The sequence below is a fragment of the Cydia pomonella genome, chromosome 13 (assembly GCF_033807575.1).
Source record: "Cydia pomonella isolate Wapato2018A chromosome 13, ilCydPomo1, whole genome shotgun sequence".
In the NCBI taxonomy this organism is placed as follows: domain Eukaryota; kingdom Metazoa; phylum Arthropoda; class Insecta; order Lepidoptera; family Tortricidae; genus Cydia; species Cydia pomonella.
This window is the reverse complement of record NC_084715.1, coordinates 14,384,424-14,401,301: the sequence shown is the minus strand read 5'-3', so window position 1 is coordinate 14,401,301 and position 16,878 is coordinate 14,384,424. Positions and strand designations below refer to the sequence as shown.

The 16,878-nt window shown below is 42.4% G+C and overlaps 2 protein-coding genes across 3 annotated transcripts in view; both read right to left on the bottom strand.

The window, feature by feature from the left end:
* Positions 1–9,505, bottom strand: part of LOC133524312 (serine/threonine-protein kinase ULK1) — a 54,625-nt gene extending 45,120 nt beyond the window's left edge. For both annotated transcript variants that reach the window (XM_061860246.1, XM_061860248.1), the window contains exon 1: positions 9,089–9,505. In XM_061860246.1, coding sequence (XP_061716230.1) covers positions 9,089–9,214 — 126 coding nt within the window. In that variant the 5' untranslated portion in view covers positions 9,215–9,505. The remainder of the gene's footprint in view (positions 1–9,088) is intronic.
* Positions 9,506–10,940: 1,435 nt separating this feature from the next.
* Positions 10,941–13,277, bottom strand: LOC133524311 (density-regulated protein homolog). The gene is made up of 4 exons (XM_061860245.1): positions 12,963–13,277; positions 12,666–12,836; positions 12,233–12,372; positions 10,941–11,413 (listed from the first exon to the last, which is right to left on the bottom strand). The coding sequence occupies exons 1-4, from the start codon at positions 13,138–13,140 to the stop codon at positions 11,369–11,371; spliced, it is 534 nt and encodes a 177-aa protein (XP_061716229.1). The 5' UTR covers positions 13,141–13,277; the 3' UTR covers positions 10,941–11,368.
* Positions 13,278–16,878: the final 3,601 nt, after the last annotated feature.

Below are 16,878 nucleotides of genomic sequence, written 5' to 3'. Positions count from 1 at the left end.
ATTATAGAGTTTACACTATGGTTGCAAATTCTCTAGTTCACAAATTGTAAATTATATAAATGCTATAGCAACAACTAATAAAAATCAAATTAAATAAGAAATAAAAGTTCCCATGACAAGCTATTTAATTTTTCCTGTGTTTTTTCTACTGTGTGAATCTTCTCTGCATGCTTAGTGTTCCATCACACACTGATGGCTGGGATTTTATACATCACACAGAGAAAATCTATTGTCATCATTCATCGTTCGCTTGCCCTTATCCCATTCATTTGGGGTCGGCGCAGCTTCTCTTTTTCTTCCATATCTTTCTGTCAACCGTCATCTCATCATTCACTCGCATTTGTTTCATGTCATCTCTCACACTATCCATCTACCTTTTCCTAGGTTTTCCTCTCCCATGCCATCCCTCCACATTTATTTGTAATACCTTTCTCGTCACATGACTTTCATCCTTCCGCATCACATGCCCATACCACGCTAGGCGATTCACTCTTACTTTATCTATTATGGGTGCAACTTTCAGGCTTCCTCTTATATACTCATTCCTTATCCTATCAATTCTTGTCACACCACACATCCATCTTAACATTCTCATTTCCGCTACGTGTAATCTCTTTTCATCCATCAGTTTTAGAGCCCAACACTCTGATCCATACATGACGACAAACTCAGCCTCCTTGCGGATCATACGTGGTCCAAAAGGAGCCGGTCACAAGCCCGGATAAATGAGGAGTGCACAGGTCGTGTTGTCATCTTGGGGGCAACCCCGTCATGGCAACACGCCCCAAAACCCCCAGGGTCAAGGTGGGAGGACGTGCCGAGGGCCCTCACAGCCGGCTGTGGGCAGCGGGGGGTTGGTGCCGATTGGGCTCGCAAGCGGAGGAGGGGAGGGGGGACAGGGCCTGTGTTGTGTCTGGCGGACGGGGTGGGGTGGAGGCGGGGGAACCCCGGGGTGTCGTGGAGAGATGCCCTTGGGGTGAAGCGCCTCTATTCCAAACTGGAAGCTGGAGTGGTGGGCATACGTGTACAAGTGTTAGTCCCGGGAGGTCACGAGCGACTTCCTTGGGGTAAACCGACGTGCACAGTCTCATCACAGACAAGCAACGCAGGAGCTGTCCTTCCATGCTTGCGAGCCTACTCGGCACAATCGCTGTCGTGTACGACTATGCGCAGGGGGGTGGCGCCACTGCGTAGGTGTAAATGTTGCTGGGTGGACGGCAAGGGAGCACTGCCACCACTCTAAGTTTATTTCTTCCCACAGAATTTAGAGTGTATGGATAAAGTAGAAACAAATAAAATGAACAAAAATAAAATCACCGCGCAAGCGGAGAAGGAGCCCGCAAGGGCAGAAGAAAGGGAGGGTGGGAAGCCAGTCGATGGACCCCCGACCATTACAGCAGGCGGAACCTCGAGCTCTGGCGAATCGGAGCATGGAGGTCAGGAGAGGAGCAGAAAGGGTACCCCGGATGTCCTGCAACTGGAGGGCCTGACACTGCATGAAGAAGAGGCGCTGCTACAATCACCATCGAGGGGGGAAACCGTTAGGGAGGCTACACCGGTGGGGAAGGAGCAATTCCATAAGTACGAGTCAAAGGCTCAAAAGAAGAAAGCGAAACTGCTTAGGAGGAGGGCTGCGATTGCTGGGGAAGGGAGTGGCATTCCCGTGGCATTTACCAAGGGGGAGGCCAAACCCGGCCCGAGCAACCGCGGTCTAAAGATGAAGAGACAGAGTACTGATGAGGGTCGCTCGGAGCGTCCTCCGGCGAAGCGCCATAATCAAGGCAAGGCGGCCGCAGAAGGACCACGGAACGTCGCTAAGGCGAATCGAGGTCTCGCTGTGGCTGTATGCCGGGAGGATGGCGTTTCGGTGGATGAGGCTCTGGCGAAACTCATCAGAAAGAAGCTTACGCAGATGATTGAAGTGGTCGTCTTGAAGGTAGTAAGGGGGGAGCCAGGCTTGGTAGCGCCAAGATTCGCTACGTCGGGGTTGGTGTCGGAAGGATTCTTCCTTGTGACACCAAAAACGACGGAGTCGAGGGAATGGCTGCTAAGTCAGGACTTCGGAGAGCTGGGCGGCCACAAAATCATCGTGCGGAAGCTGGAGCAGACTAGGGTGCAGGTTTGGGTTCCGGGCGATACCGACACTGAGTACGTAAAGGAGTTCCTGTACGCTCAGAATCCGGATCGACCGGAACTCAAAATTCTGCAATGGAAAGCAGTAGGCAGAGAGGCACTGGAACTAGGAACCCGACTGACCTATATGGTTCCTGAAGGTGTCGAGGAGAGCTGGGGCGAGGAGAAGACCAAAGTGTTGGACTTCTCGGCCACTAGCGTCCGAGTCCGGATTCTGAGGGCGAATCCAAATCCACAACCCTCAGAATCTAAACAAGAGGAGATAGAAGGAGCACCCGAGCTGATGCAGGAGGGGGCGAAACCCGTCGATGTCCATACAGGAGGAGAGGAGTGTATGGATGTCGCCGGCGATGAACCCTCCGAGTAACAGCTCGGGGACAATGACACTACACATAGATGAACAGGAAGGCTGACACACAAAGAACACTACACAAACACACATACATCAACACACACACGAATATATGCCAAGTAAACCTCCAGCATTGCAAAGATGCAATGTCCGAGTTAGGACAATATGTTAGGAGGGCCAAAGTTGATATAGCTCTGCTGCAAGAACCCTATGCATGGAAGAATCAGGTGGCAGGCCTGGGACATCTGGGGGGAGCTCTCTACTACGAAAGGAACGGTGAGCTACCTCCTAGAGCATGCATATACGTGAGCAATAATATAAGAAACATGGGTTGTGTCATGACCTTATGTTACAGAGACCTTGTTGTTGTGGAGGCCCACTTCATGAGTGACAAAGGAAGGAGTTACAAGGTGGCGCTGGCGTCCTGCTACTTGCCGGGAGACGGAGCAGCACCGACGATAGAACTAGAAGAAGCGGTACTTAGGTACAGAGGTAAGGGAATTCCCCTACTTGTTGGCTGCGATGCTAACGCACATCACGAGGTGTGGGGTAGCACCGACACCAATGAAAGGGGAGAATCACTAATAGAATTTATTATTAGCAATGACCTAGAAATTATGAACACAGGTAACACACCAACGTTTATAACGAGGGCAAGGAGAGAGGTGCTTGACATTACTATAGCAACGAAAGGGATATGCGACAAGGTAATGAACTGGAGGGTGGATGAGGGGGACAGCATGTCTGACCACCGCAGAATACTCTACAGCATTGAATGTCGCGTAGAAAAGATGAAGGTAAGAAATCCACGAAAAACAGACTGGACGAAGTACGAAGAGGAGCTAAGGAAATCGGCTGTCTCGGGACTCAGGTATGAGAATGCGAATGACCTAGAAAATGGGGCACTCAGACTGAAAGAGATTATAATAGGAGCATACCACAAGGCATGCCCGGAAAAACTGATACAAACAGGAAAAGGACAGCCATGGTGGAACAGAGAACTGCAGAAGGTAAGAAAGAAGGTACGTAGGGCAATGAGAGTAGCAACGAAAAGGGATGACTCTCAGAGCTGGGACGCGTACAGAGAGGTCAGGAACAAATACACCAGACTGAGAGAAAAAGCTAGCCTAGAGGGATGGAGAAGGTTCACAGGAGACATCAACAGTTACTCAGAGGGGGCGCGAGTGGTAAAACTGCTTGCGGGAGACCGAGCGTGTCAACTGGGTAGTCTGAGAGTGAACGGAGACTTAGTCACGGATCCGGAAGAGATACTAAGTGTCATGCTGAAATCACACTTTCCGGACTGTGAGGAGGTGACAGAAACAGAGAGACAGGAAGGGGGGGGGGGAGTCCGACTGGGGGGCGGCACTGGAGGTGGTGGAGGGGGAGAAGGTAGAATGGGCGATTAGCTCCTTCGCGCCCTTCAAGGCCGCGGGCCCTGACGGAGTCCTGCCCGCACTGTTGCAGAAAGGCTATAGATACATAAAAGAGGACCTAGTGGAGCTATACAGGGCAAGTATAGCACTAAGCTACATTCCAAGGGTATGGAGAGAGGTGAGGGCGGTCTTCCTGCCAAAACCGGGTAAGAAATCGTACCAAGAAGCAAAGTCATTCAGAAGCATAAGTCTGTCGTCTTTTGTACTAAAGGCTTTAGAGAAAGTGATAGACAAGCATATAAGAGATAAAGTGGAATGCAGCGGAGATCCGCTACATGCGAATCAGCATGCATACATGGCAGGAAAGTCAACGGAGACAGCCCTACACAATCTAACGGTAAGGGTGGAAAGAGCATTAGATATGAAACAATACGCATTAGGCTGCTTCTTCGACGTTGAGGGAGCCTTTGATAAGGCAACCTTCGAGGCCGTAGAGGAAAGCCTGAAAAGAGAAGGTATCCGACCGACAATAGCACTATGGATAAAAAGAATGCTCAAAGGAAGATCCATAACGGCGGAGCTGGGCGGAGTAGCAAAGACGATTAGTCCAAAAAGAGGGTTCCCACAAGGAGGATGTCTGTCCCCCCTGATGTGGTGCCTACTGCTAGATTCGATGGTGAAGAAGGTCAATAGAGGGGGCATGTATATGCAAGCTTACTCTGATGATGGAGTGCTATTAGTGAGAGGGACGGTTCTGAATGTCCTAAGAGAAATAATGATAAGAAGTCTCAGACAGGTACTGGGATGGTGCAGAGATAGAGGACTGGATCTCAATCCGTCGAAGACAAAGCTTGTGCTGTTCACGAACAGAAAGATAAAAGAGATAACACCTATAAAGATACAAGATAAAGAACTAGACATGGTGGATGAGATAAAATATCTGGGCGTTACTCTGGATAGAACGCTCAGATACAGAACTCACATCAAAGAGCAGTCGGCAAAAGCCATAAGAACACTGTATCAATGTAAAAGGGCAGTGGGGAAGAATTGGGGGTTGAAGCCGGGAATGATCTACTGGATCTACAAGGCGGTCATACTACCCAGGGTGCTATATGGGGCCGTATTATTATTATCGTATGGCTTTATCCTTTATAAGTATTTTACATTATAGTTTTTATATCATAAATCTATATCTAAGTTTAATAGCCAATCCCTGGCACCCGCTGTAAGCTCATAGAGTTCTTCAACTCTTCCAGCATACCGTCTCCGAGGACACTCTTCTACTATATGCGCAATCGTTTGGTCCGGCGCACCGCAGTCGCAACCAGGCGAGGTCTTGTAGCCCCACCTGTGCAGAGTATGATTGCATCGGCCAACTCCCGCCCTGATGCGGTTGAGAGACACAAAGATCTTCCGTTGCTCATTGAATCCTGGTGGCTCTTTAGTTGGATCCAGGACAGCGTTGCCTAAGTTCTGTGCATCCCATTGGACTTTCCATTCTGTGGAAATACTGTACGTTTCGGGACCCTGAAACTTGCGGTTAGACCAGAATGGTCTGCGAGATGGCAGCCTCATATTAGGGAGATTGTCTAACGTTCTCCTTATGGGGAGCGACGGTTTTTGTGCTTTCACCCACTCTCTAGAGGCGGCGTAAGTTCTTCTTAATTCTGGTGGCGCAATGTGGGACAATACTGGCAGCCATTGAGAAGGTGTGGGCATTAAGTTACCAGTTATTGTACGCATAGCTCTATTGAGATGTACGTCGATTTTGCTCGTATGTGCGCTTTTGTACCACACCGGAGCACCGTACTCCGCTGCAGAATAGACGAGGGCCAAGCTGGAAGTACGCAGTACACCTCCTCGTGCACCCCATGACGTTCCCGCGAGTTTGTTTATTAGGTTTACCCTACTTTTCACTTTCTGGCTTAAGCTATCTAGGTGGGGCTTGTAGGTAAGTGACCGGTCCAGAGTAATTCCCAGGTATTTCGGGGTAAAGTTATGCTGAAGCTTCTTACCACAAAAAGTAACATTAATTTCCTTACTTGCCAAACTGTTGGATAAATGAAATGCGGCTACCTCCGTTTTAGTGGGATTTGGGCAGAGTCTCCATTTCACGTAGTACTCATTTAGGACTTGAAGATCTCGCGTGAGCGTCGCTTGGCCAGTTTCGAAGTCCCTGGTCTGGGTGGTGAGGGCAAGGTCATCAGCATAAACAAATTTATCGCATTGCGTCGGTGGCATATCACGAGTGTAGATGTTAAAAAGCAGAGGAGCCAAGACCGAGCCCTGAGGAAGTCCATTTTTTAATAGTTTATAGCGACTTTCCATTTCACCGAGATGAACTTTAATTTCGCGTGGTCCAAGCATCCTTTTCAGAAGACGTAGGATTTTGGATGATTTTATTATTTGGCTGGCCTTGTACAAGAGGCCTCCTATCCATACAGTGTCGTACGCTGCTCGGAGATCCACAAACGCAGCCATAGTCTTCTCTCCTCGTTGAAAGCCAGCTTCTATGTGGGTAGTGACCGCGAGAACTTGATCCGTGCAGTTGCGCCCAGTGCGGAAACCCGCCTGTTCGATAGGGATTTCTTTATCAACAGTGTCCTTAAGGCGATTGTACAGCAAGCGTTCAAGCAATTTGTATGTGACACACAATAAAGATATCGGCCTATAGTTTGCCGCGTCGTCTGGGGATTTTCCCGGCTTAAGAATTGCGATCACTTTTGACTTCATGAAGATTGATGGTAGAGTGCTGGTGTTAAAGATGTCATTGAAAAATTCGGCCAGTGGTATGGTGGCACAGGGCCCATATCAAAGAATACCAAAGAGACCTAACCAAAGTACAGAGATTAGCGTGCCTAATGATGACGGGGGCCATGAGAACGACCCCGACACACGCAATGGAGGTAATGTTAGGTTTGAAGCCACTCTGGATTGAGGTAGAGAAAAGAGCCACAGAACAGTGGTACAGAATGAAAGCATGTAAAGAATGGAGAGGAAGCTGCGTGGACAAGAGACACGCGCTGATACAAAGAGAGGCACTATCAAGATTTGAGATGTTGATGGCCAACAACGACCTTATAAAAAGGCAGGAGATATTCGACAAGAAGTACATATAGGAGAGAGAGACAACTGGAAAGTGGAAGTCAGACACCCAACGACAATCTGCTTCACGGATGGCTCGAGAAGAAGCTCAACGAAACTAGCAGGAGCGGGCATCGTGATCCCTAAACTGGGAGAAACAGTATCAATATCACTGGGTAGATATGCTAGCGTGTTCCAAGCTGAGGTATGTGCAATAGCGCACTGTGCACGTATAATCAAAGAGAGTGTGAAGCAAGAGGGCGCTGTTGTAATATATACCGACAGCCAGGCAGCACTGAAGGCACTGAAGAAAATATCAGTCACCTCCGCTCTCGTGAGAGAATGTAGAGAAGAGCTAAACTCGATAGGCAAACAAAGAAGTGTCACGGTAGCATGGGTGCCGGGGCACCAAGGAGTAACAGGTAACGAGAGAGCAGACGAGTTGGCGAGGATAGGGGCGGAGACGGAATACATGGGTCCGGAACCGGCTCTGCCTATGTCAGCGGATGTCACGAAGGGAGTCATAGAAAAGGTAAAAGAATTGGAAGCACAGAGAGAATGGGAAGAAGAGACTAGCTGCAGACAGTCTAAGATGATGGTCAAGGGCATTGATCACAAAAGAACCAGGTATCTTCTGAAACTAGGTAAGAGCAGTCTGAGAATATTGACAGGTATCATTACTGGTCACAATACTCTCAACAGACATCTCAAGGTAATGAAAATAAATAGAGACTCCTCCTGTCCACACTGTGGTAAGGAGGAAACTAGCTTCCACCTACTAGCAGAATGTATCATGTACGCGGCACTGCGATATAATACATTCGGTAGAGACTCACTAATAGAAAACGAACTAAAGGACGTCGAACTTAAAGATGTCCTTCTGTTCTGCAGGAAAACAAGAAGATTTGAGGAGATTGGTATGGGAATGCCGCCGGGACAGTAACCTGCAGCTCCAACTTCAGGGAATTGGGCTGAATGAACGCAACACGCGATCGACAGCCCGCCTGCTTCCGGCCGGGCGTCCCTACACTACATCTACATCTACATCTACATCTACATGACGACAGGTCTTATGATGGCTTTATAAATTTTACCCTTCAGTCGGAGGGGCATCCAGGCGTCACAAATTGTGCCCGTGACCTGTCGCCATTTCATCCATCCTGTGGTAATCCGGTTTTTCACATCACGGTCAATATCACCATCGCACAGAAAAGATGAAAGAAAGAGAAGATGTAGTGTAAATGTTCAAAATAATGTTATGATGATGTCACACAAACTTATTGTAACAAAAAGATTATTTACCTTCCAAGCAAGCCATTGCCAATATTACATAAGCCAATTATCAGCTGTAATGTCTTTGTAAATGCATATATTATAGGAATTCCTCCAACTTTACGTTATAGAATTCTTTTATCTCTTGTCATAAATATTGAGCAATAAAAAAAAACATAAATAAAACTCGTGAAAAACTAGTGCTTCCAGAAATATGACTGCCAAATATATTACTGCCAACTGCTATAAATCATTCCTGTTTCAGCATTACAAGGAAATAACTAGCCTATGGCATACTAAGCCCTAAAAATAAAATGTATTATAGACATATTATGATTTTTAAATATTTATTTTTAATAATATTATAACAGGGTATTTAAAATATAACCTACAAAATACTTAATTAAGTAATTAATATAAAAGGTATTTTTAACGAATAAATCAATAAACAATTATAACATATAATATTTAGAGAAAAAATATAAATAGAGATGTTCTAAAGTATCACTTCTTTCATAAACAAACGTCAATATTTACAAACAGCTGATCCAACACCATAATCAGTATACATATTCACAACAAGCAAGATAAGGATCAGCTAATGGAATAATCTTATAAAATTTGACTTTTTTACTGCAAACTAGACGTGACATCATGATATTCGTTTAAAACCAAAACCGAGCCAAATTACTAACATGACGTTTGTTTCCACCCACGGTTCACAACTAATCAATATTGCGAAAGGTAACGCATTAAAGCACCTTTAACGTTTCAACAACGTATACAACTATTTAATGTGTGTGGCAAATGAACACAAAGATATTTTGAGGCACCGTGAGCGCTGTGGAGGAACATGAGTGATCATACACACCTTTCTCTTCCTTCCTTTGTAAACCATCGCGAAGGCTCCGTGTCCTATTATATCTTGTTTGGTGAATTCGTATTCACCTACTTGAATTACTTCCATTTTCACTAACTTTCCTTTAACCACAGACATTTTTAAACAGTTTATATTTATTTAGTCCTGTACAAAAAAGATCAATACTATATTTTTTAATAATTAGGTTCACACTGTGGAACTTGATTAGGTGCTACATTCTGATCAACGCATTAAAATGCTCTCCTAATCACTTCCTATTGTTTAGATGAATCCTTTATTACACTTTATATACACTCACGCTTACGCATCATTGTTTCTGTAGCAATACACAACACACAATGAACGCAAACCCGCAAAATGTTTAGAAGTGATTTTATTTTGTGTTGATTTTGCGATGTAGTGTAAAATGTTGCTGTATGAAAATAAGAGCTCAAGAATTGCCAACTTAGGAAAATTAAATATCATCAATGACACACTTTAGAGCATGATTGAATATTTCCAATGGATTATTTATATTAATCTTTACCTCAAATTTAGTTGTTTATGCATATTACAATTAATAAAGTATTTGTTAAAGTTTTAATTGAAATATAAGTTAGTGTTGCCATCGTCCCCTGTCAAGTCACGTAAGAAAATAGTTGTCTTAAATTTAGACTAGATGGAGCTAATTACGTTTTTTTTTTGTTAGGCCTTTTTTAGGGTTCCGTAGTCAACTAGGAACCCTTATAGTTTCGCCATGTCCATCTGTCTGTCTGTCTGTCCGAGGCTTTGCTCCGTGGACGTTAGTGCTAGAAAGCTGAAATTCGGCATGAATATATAAATCAATAAAGCCGACAAAGTCGTACAATAAAATCTAAAAATTTTTTTTTTTTTACGGTACCTCCTGTACACGTAAAGTGGGGGTGATTTTTTTTTTGCTCCAACCCTACAATGTGGGGTATCGTTGGAAAGGTCTTTCAAAACTAATAGGGGTCTTCAACAAACATTTTTTGATAAAGTGAATCTATTCGGAGATAGTCGCTCCGAAAGAAAAAAAAATGTGTCCCCCCCCCCCCTCTTGAACATTTGAACCATAAGTCCAAAAAATATGAAAAAAATCGTGGAAGTAGAGCTTAAGAAAGACATTAAATGAAAACTATAGCGGACATGATCAGTTTAGCTGTTTTTGAGTTATCGCAAAGTTTCCCCTTCATAGTAAAAAGACTTACTTTAATTAGGTACTGATTAAGCAAATTTGCCTATTTGTTTAACTCGCGTGAAAGGTACCGTTTCATCCCTTGGTTATTAATTTACTATAATTTAAGCTCCAGTTTAGTTTATTGTGACGGAAGAGTAACTATGGAACCCTACACTGAGCGTGGCCCGACATGCTCTTGGCCGGTTTTTTGCATGATGAAATCTCTTCGCACTCAAAATAAATATGATTATTACACTATCTTATAAACTGAAAGGAGTACATGCTTGCTAGAAGATAGATAATAGTTGCAGTACCCTTTTCAGGATGGCATGTTTTTCTATATTTTAATCGTAACAACTATGTACCATAATACATGGTACGATTCGCAATAAACGATTTCTGATTTCAGATAGATGCTGTCGTATCGTGGTCTTTGAATAGTTTCAACTTCGCGATTTTAGAATTTATAACCAATTTCGCTAATACCAACTACCATGTCGAGGCCTAATTTCAATAATTTCATCAGACCAATGTGATGAGGCAAGTCTACTTTCCTAATTAAGTGTACAATCCAGACTTGATTGAAAGAGCAGAACCAATCTGTTGGGACATTTCAAAACATCAGACTATTTCGCACCTAAGGATAGAAATGAAATATACAAAACATTTATTCTTTAATTTTATTGGCAGTAGCTCATAAATAAAGAAGATATGAATCAAAGCACTTTATTCCTGTGCCAAAATGACGGAACATCTGTATTGTTGCCGTTGTGTAAAATCCACTTTTGAAAACTGTTAAATCAATACATTTTGTGTCAATCAGTGACATTTATAACTTAAAACTCACTCTAAAAGCATTGAAACGACGGTAGCATTTTATTGGTGGCAAATTCACTTTGTGCTTCTTTATTACCTTAAAAAGAAAGAAGAAGGGGTAAAATGCTAACTTGTAAAATTGACCATACATGACCCTGATCTCACAATTTCCAAGTAGAGGTAACATAACAAACATCATAGATACAAAATGTTATCACAAATGTTTCATGCAGACAGAGGAATAAAGATCTCCCATTCTTGTTATACTAAAATTGTGACTATCTCTTCTGGTCACCTAAATCTTCAATACTATCCTCATCAATCTGAAAAAAGAAAACCATGATATTAACATTCATACTACTAAATTCAGTGCTATGACATAACAGAGGATGACTTCTGGTTCTAACACCATCATGTTAGTTTGCCTCGTGATTAATTCCTTTGTTTTTTGCTCATTAATATTATTTTAAGTGTAATATTGATAGCTTATTATACAGCACACTAATGTGGTTGTGTGCAATGAATGGAGAATTAATCTAGAAACACGTTTAACCACCAATTTCGAGTCAACGGCCGGTAGTCCACATGCATGCATGCATGTAAAGTCCAGCTATCGCTTTATAAGAGCTAATAAAACCCCCATACACTGTCTTGTACTAATCATAAAATTTTAGTTGTATTTAAAGTTCCTAATACTTTGGATACTGTCAAAATAGTCTCAATGGACTGTATCTATAATTTAAAAAAAATGAATGATTTAATGACATAACAGAGGTTAGAAATAAAATAGAAATATAAAAATACACTCAATGCTGCGAGAATCATTATTGTTGTAGATGGCACTAAATGTTATTTTTACATTTTAGTTATTTGTATTTAGATACTGTTACCTTACTCTTATTAATAACTTTTATACATATTGACATATTTAATTTCGCCTGGCATCCATTTTTTTTTTCACTAGGAAGTGCATATATGTAGCTTACCATCAGAGAAGGGTTCTTATGCACTTGAAGCATAAATACCCTTCTCTAAGGGACAGCCACATATACTAACACACTACTTATATGTAGTTAGTTAAACTGATTATCTGTAAGTTTGCCTGGTGCTATAATTATTAAATAAGTGAATAAATAGCTTACTTCAGGCCACTTCTCTGGTATAATATCAAAGAGATCATCTTTAACATCTCCCTGTATCACTATCTCATCATCTCCTGTCACTGATGATCCACAGGCAAACTTGGTGCCAAAGAATTTAGCCGCCACTTTCAAGTCAATGTCTGTAAATTAGGAAACACACATAAATTAAAATATGACCTACATACACTGGATTTCCGGAAAATAGACAAAAAATAAATTGTAAAGCTTTAATCAATAGACAAGTAGTGAAAATGATGGATACTAATTTTGTTAAGGATTCTACTGAGAAAACCCAGTTTTTTTAAAACCACTGTTAACCATTTAAAATCTAATCAATTTGTTATTGCGTTTTTGTTGTTGTCAACAAAAGAAATAGAACAAATTATGCAAACATAAAAACGATCTGCCAGATCAAATAAATCAAATCACATACCAAAGGTGCTCAAGCCAGATACAACAGTGACTGATTTCTTCTTGCCGCGCGGCGCGCGGGAGACTTGCACAAGCTTGGGCACATCCTCCTTCTTCTTGGACTTAAGCATGCCCTTGCCACCACGCTTCTGCCTTTTTTTCTCCTCTTCACCGCCAGCATTCTCTTCTTCATCTGGAATATTTAACGAAAATTGCTCAGGCGAAAATATTTCTGACGTAAACGACATGAAACACGAAGAGGGCATATTACAATAGGAATTCATAACCTTACTTAAGTAATATCTTGTGCGAAACTTACCAATCTTTACTTTTTCAAACTCGGTCGGCAAGTTTTTTTCCAACCATTGCTTGCATTTATCATATTCAGGGTAGTACTCGCAGTATTCTATCGGCATCGAACAATTTCCACAGTACTGCACCCTAACAGGGTATGTTACTCCTTCACGGGGTCCCATAGAAAGATCTCTATCCGCCATAATTACGAGATTTTTGTTTCAGTTATCAGATACAACAATATTTAACATATTAACATAGCAAACACTAGTAATTTTTGTCGGTCGGTCAGTCGGTCGGTAAAAGGAACCATTACTTGCCCACTTCCATTGACAGATCTTTGACAGCCCACTGACATTCATGACAGCAGAGGGCCTACCGCGAACCACGTTCGACGTGTTGCCTCGCTGTCGCACTTATAAATTCGTAGGTAAGTATGGTAGGGAGGCAGCACGTCGAACGTGGTTCGCGGTAGGCCCTCAGGGCTATAACCGCGAAAATCGAAGTTCGTCAATTGCGGGCATTTTTCTCTGTCACTCTAATTATATCTTACTAAGAGTAAAAGAGAAAGATCCCCAGAATTCGCGAATTTCGGTTTTCGCGACCGCGAACAACGAAGTTGCAAATTGAGGGCACCATTCTCTGTCACTGTTCATAGACATACAATATAACGCTTTGTTGGAGTAAATCAGAGTAAAGTAAGTGTACAGTAAGTGTATAGGTAAGAGTAAATGCCGGAACTAGCGAACTTCGGTGTTCGCAGTAGACCCTCAAGGGCCCTCCACACTCGTGCGCGAATCGAGGCGCGAAGCCGCGAACGCGAGTGTGTAGGGCCCTCGCGTCGATTTCGCAGATTGTTCACGACTTCGCGCCTTGTTCCCCGTTTTTTGTCGGTATTTGGCCCGCGTCAAAGGAGACGCGAAGCGCGAACTTGCAAGACTCCACACTCGCAATCGCTTCGCGTCGCGATTCGCTCACGAGTCGGTTAATCTGAAAACTGTCATAACCTTCTATGGCGCCCAGCGATTGATAATAAACATAGATGTCGAACTAGCACTGCAAAATGACCCCACACACATTGTGCCGAAGCGAGCGGGGCGTCAACTTTGTGCCGCGGAGCTATTTAGTTCGCAAATGGCGGCCCGTTGTGACAGTCATAGTAGAAGTATTCAAATTATATCTTTAACGAAAGAAATATGCCTTATTGTGCGGATAAATGATGTACTAGTCGACACTAGTCGTTCCAACAAACACTGGAAAAAATATGGGATTACTTTTCACGTATAGTTTAGCTAGGATCATATTATTTTGATTTCTCTTGATCACAACAGGCTTTATATGGGGATGATGCTATGCATTTTAAACAACCATTGATATTAAGAGACTCATTTTTAATTTGTTCAGGTTGTTATTTCAATAATTTAAATTTATGATTGCCATTGCCATCAAGCCATTGTAGGTGGAGGTTTTTTATGTGTACTTTCTTACTAAGTCCCGGTATCTCGCTGCTATTTATAACTTTTCGTTAATTTCGCGGACGGCTGGACCGATTTGGCTAATTTTGGTATTGGAATATTTCTAGGTCCAGGGAAGGTTTGAACGGTGAAAAATTATGGAAAGAATGAGAGGAAAATAGTAAAAACAATAATGCTATTTTCTCAAACTTGTAATGAAATGTTGACATGACTTACTTCAAATTAGGTCCGGAAATACTACATATTAGGTGCGATGAGGGAAGATGATATGTAAAGGAATTTCATACAGCCTTACACACCTAGGCCTGTAAGGCAACCTTCTTTCGTTTTTAAACGTCAAATTATGGCACGTCTTGGCATTCAACCATAAAAAAACCTATAAGCAAAATTCTGCCATTATGTTTGTTTTATTTTTTTGTGTTTTTTTTTTCTTTTTTGTGTTTGTTAAATAATATTTCAGGGCTTCAAAGGGGAACAAAAATTTCATTTTTCTTGCACTACGATGCACGGTTTAGGAGATACAGCCCCATAAAGTTTTTTTTTTCAGTCATGCAGAAATCTTTATAGGGCTGTATCTCCTAAACCGTGCGTTGTAGCGTAAAAATAATCAAAGTTTCGTTCCCATTTTATTAACCCAAACATCCATCATCATCATCATCATCCTTTTTTTTAATTATTTCATTGCAAGTTTGAGAAAAGCACCATACAAATCTCGGCGAGAAACGGGGTTGCCGGCCGCGTATCCCTATCCGTTCTCGCTACGCTCGGCCATCTATATCTATTTGGCCTGCAATCCTTCGTTTTCCGTCCTCTATACTAATGTCCTATTCCCATACAAACTTTTCCTATGACGACGTGTTCAATACGAATTTCTGCATGTTTGCTTTGATCAAGATGAAAATCGATATCTGAAGATCCTAGAGGACCTTTATAATGAATATGAGGTCAAAATTAAACAAACGCCCGCCATTTTGGATTTCTGCATTTTAGCTCTGATCGAGATGAAAATCGATATCTAAGGATCCGAGCGACCCTTCATTATGATTCTGAGGTCAAATTTGGCAAAAACGCCTGACATCTTAAATTTCTCCGTGTTTGCTTTTATATGATGAATGATGATCATGATAAGAGCAAAAATGGAGATATTCAAGATGTCGGGCGTTCCATTCAAAATGGAGGGCGCTTTTACCAAACATGACTTCAGAATCATAATGAAGGGCCGCTCGGATCCTCAGATATGGATTTTCACCTTGATCGGATGAAAAATTCTAAAATTTAACCCGCGGCATTTTTTTAAATTTTGATCTCAAATTCGTAAATAAAAAGCCTCTCGGATCCTCAGATATCGGTTTTCATCTTGATCAAGTAAAATCCAAAATTCCAAATGCCAGCTGTATTTTTCATTTAAAATTAGTCTATCCTCGTAAGGCCCAAGGTCCTACCAATAGGACTTATTCAGTTCGATGAAATTTAAATCATATTCAATTGGAACAGAGTTGCATTTGGTTTGTTTCATTCAATTTTCAAACAAAATAAAATCAATTGTATTCCCTGCACTATAGGTTCAAATTCTAGTGGCAAATTTAGGATTTTTCATTTCTATGGCTGGGCCTTAGGAGGCTATATTGCATGAAACCGTCTACCTAGAGCCGGTTCCCAATGACATGTATTTTCAAGTGACAACGGTACAGCCAATCACAGCGCTTCATTTTATAATAGACCAATCGTAGTTCAGGTGGGTTAAATTGGCTAATCATGGTCATATGAAGTTTCGTCGAAGAAAACAAGACCAGGGGGCCTACCGGGAAAATCTAAATTCGCAAATTGCGGGGATCTTTCTCTTTTACTTTCACTAAGACGTAGGTAATTAGAGTGACTGAGAAAAATGCCCGCAATTGACGAACTTCGATTTTCGCGGTAGGCCTCCTGAACTTTGACGAGTTGCAATGCAATTGGTCCGTTATTAGTATTGCGTGTTTAATAGTGGGGCCACTTTTACGCTGATATTTTGTTTGACGTTAGTCTTCTATGTTTTTTTCGTTCGCTGATGGCGCCTACTTGGTTATTGGGTGCGAACTTGATCAACCAAAAATCAATTTGACAGCTCCCAGTTTGAATCAGTGTCTTGCCGCAAACTAAATCCAGAGATTTGTCATACGCTTCGCTTGAATACTATCATACTATCCTATTTCTATGACTAAATCCGATCAGCTGACGCTTCGGCGCCATCTTGCCGCGAACCAAACCAGAGACTTGTCATACGCTATCCTATTTCTATGAACCAAACTGCGAAATCAATCAATTTTTCGTGTTATGGCTCCATCAAGGTGTTGATGATTCTGCCAATGTCGAGGTTGGATAAGACACGGCTAGTATATGAATCTTATTACGGTCATAGACAGTGTTCGGTGGAGTATCCGATCTGCAAGCCGTGAAGTTGTGCGAGTGACGTTGACGTACGTCGCG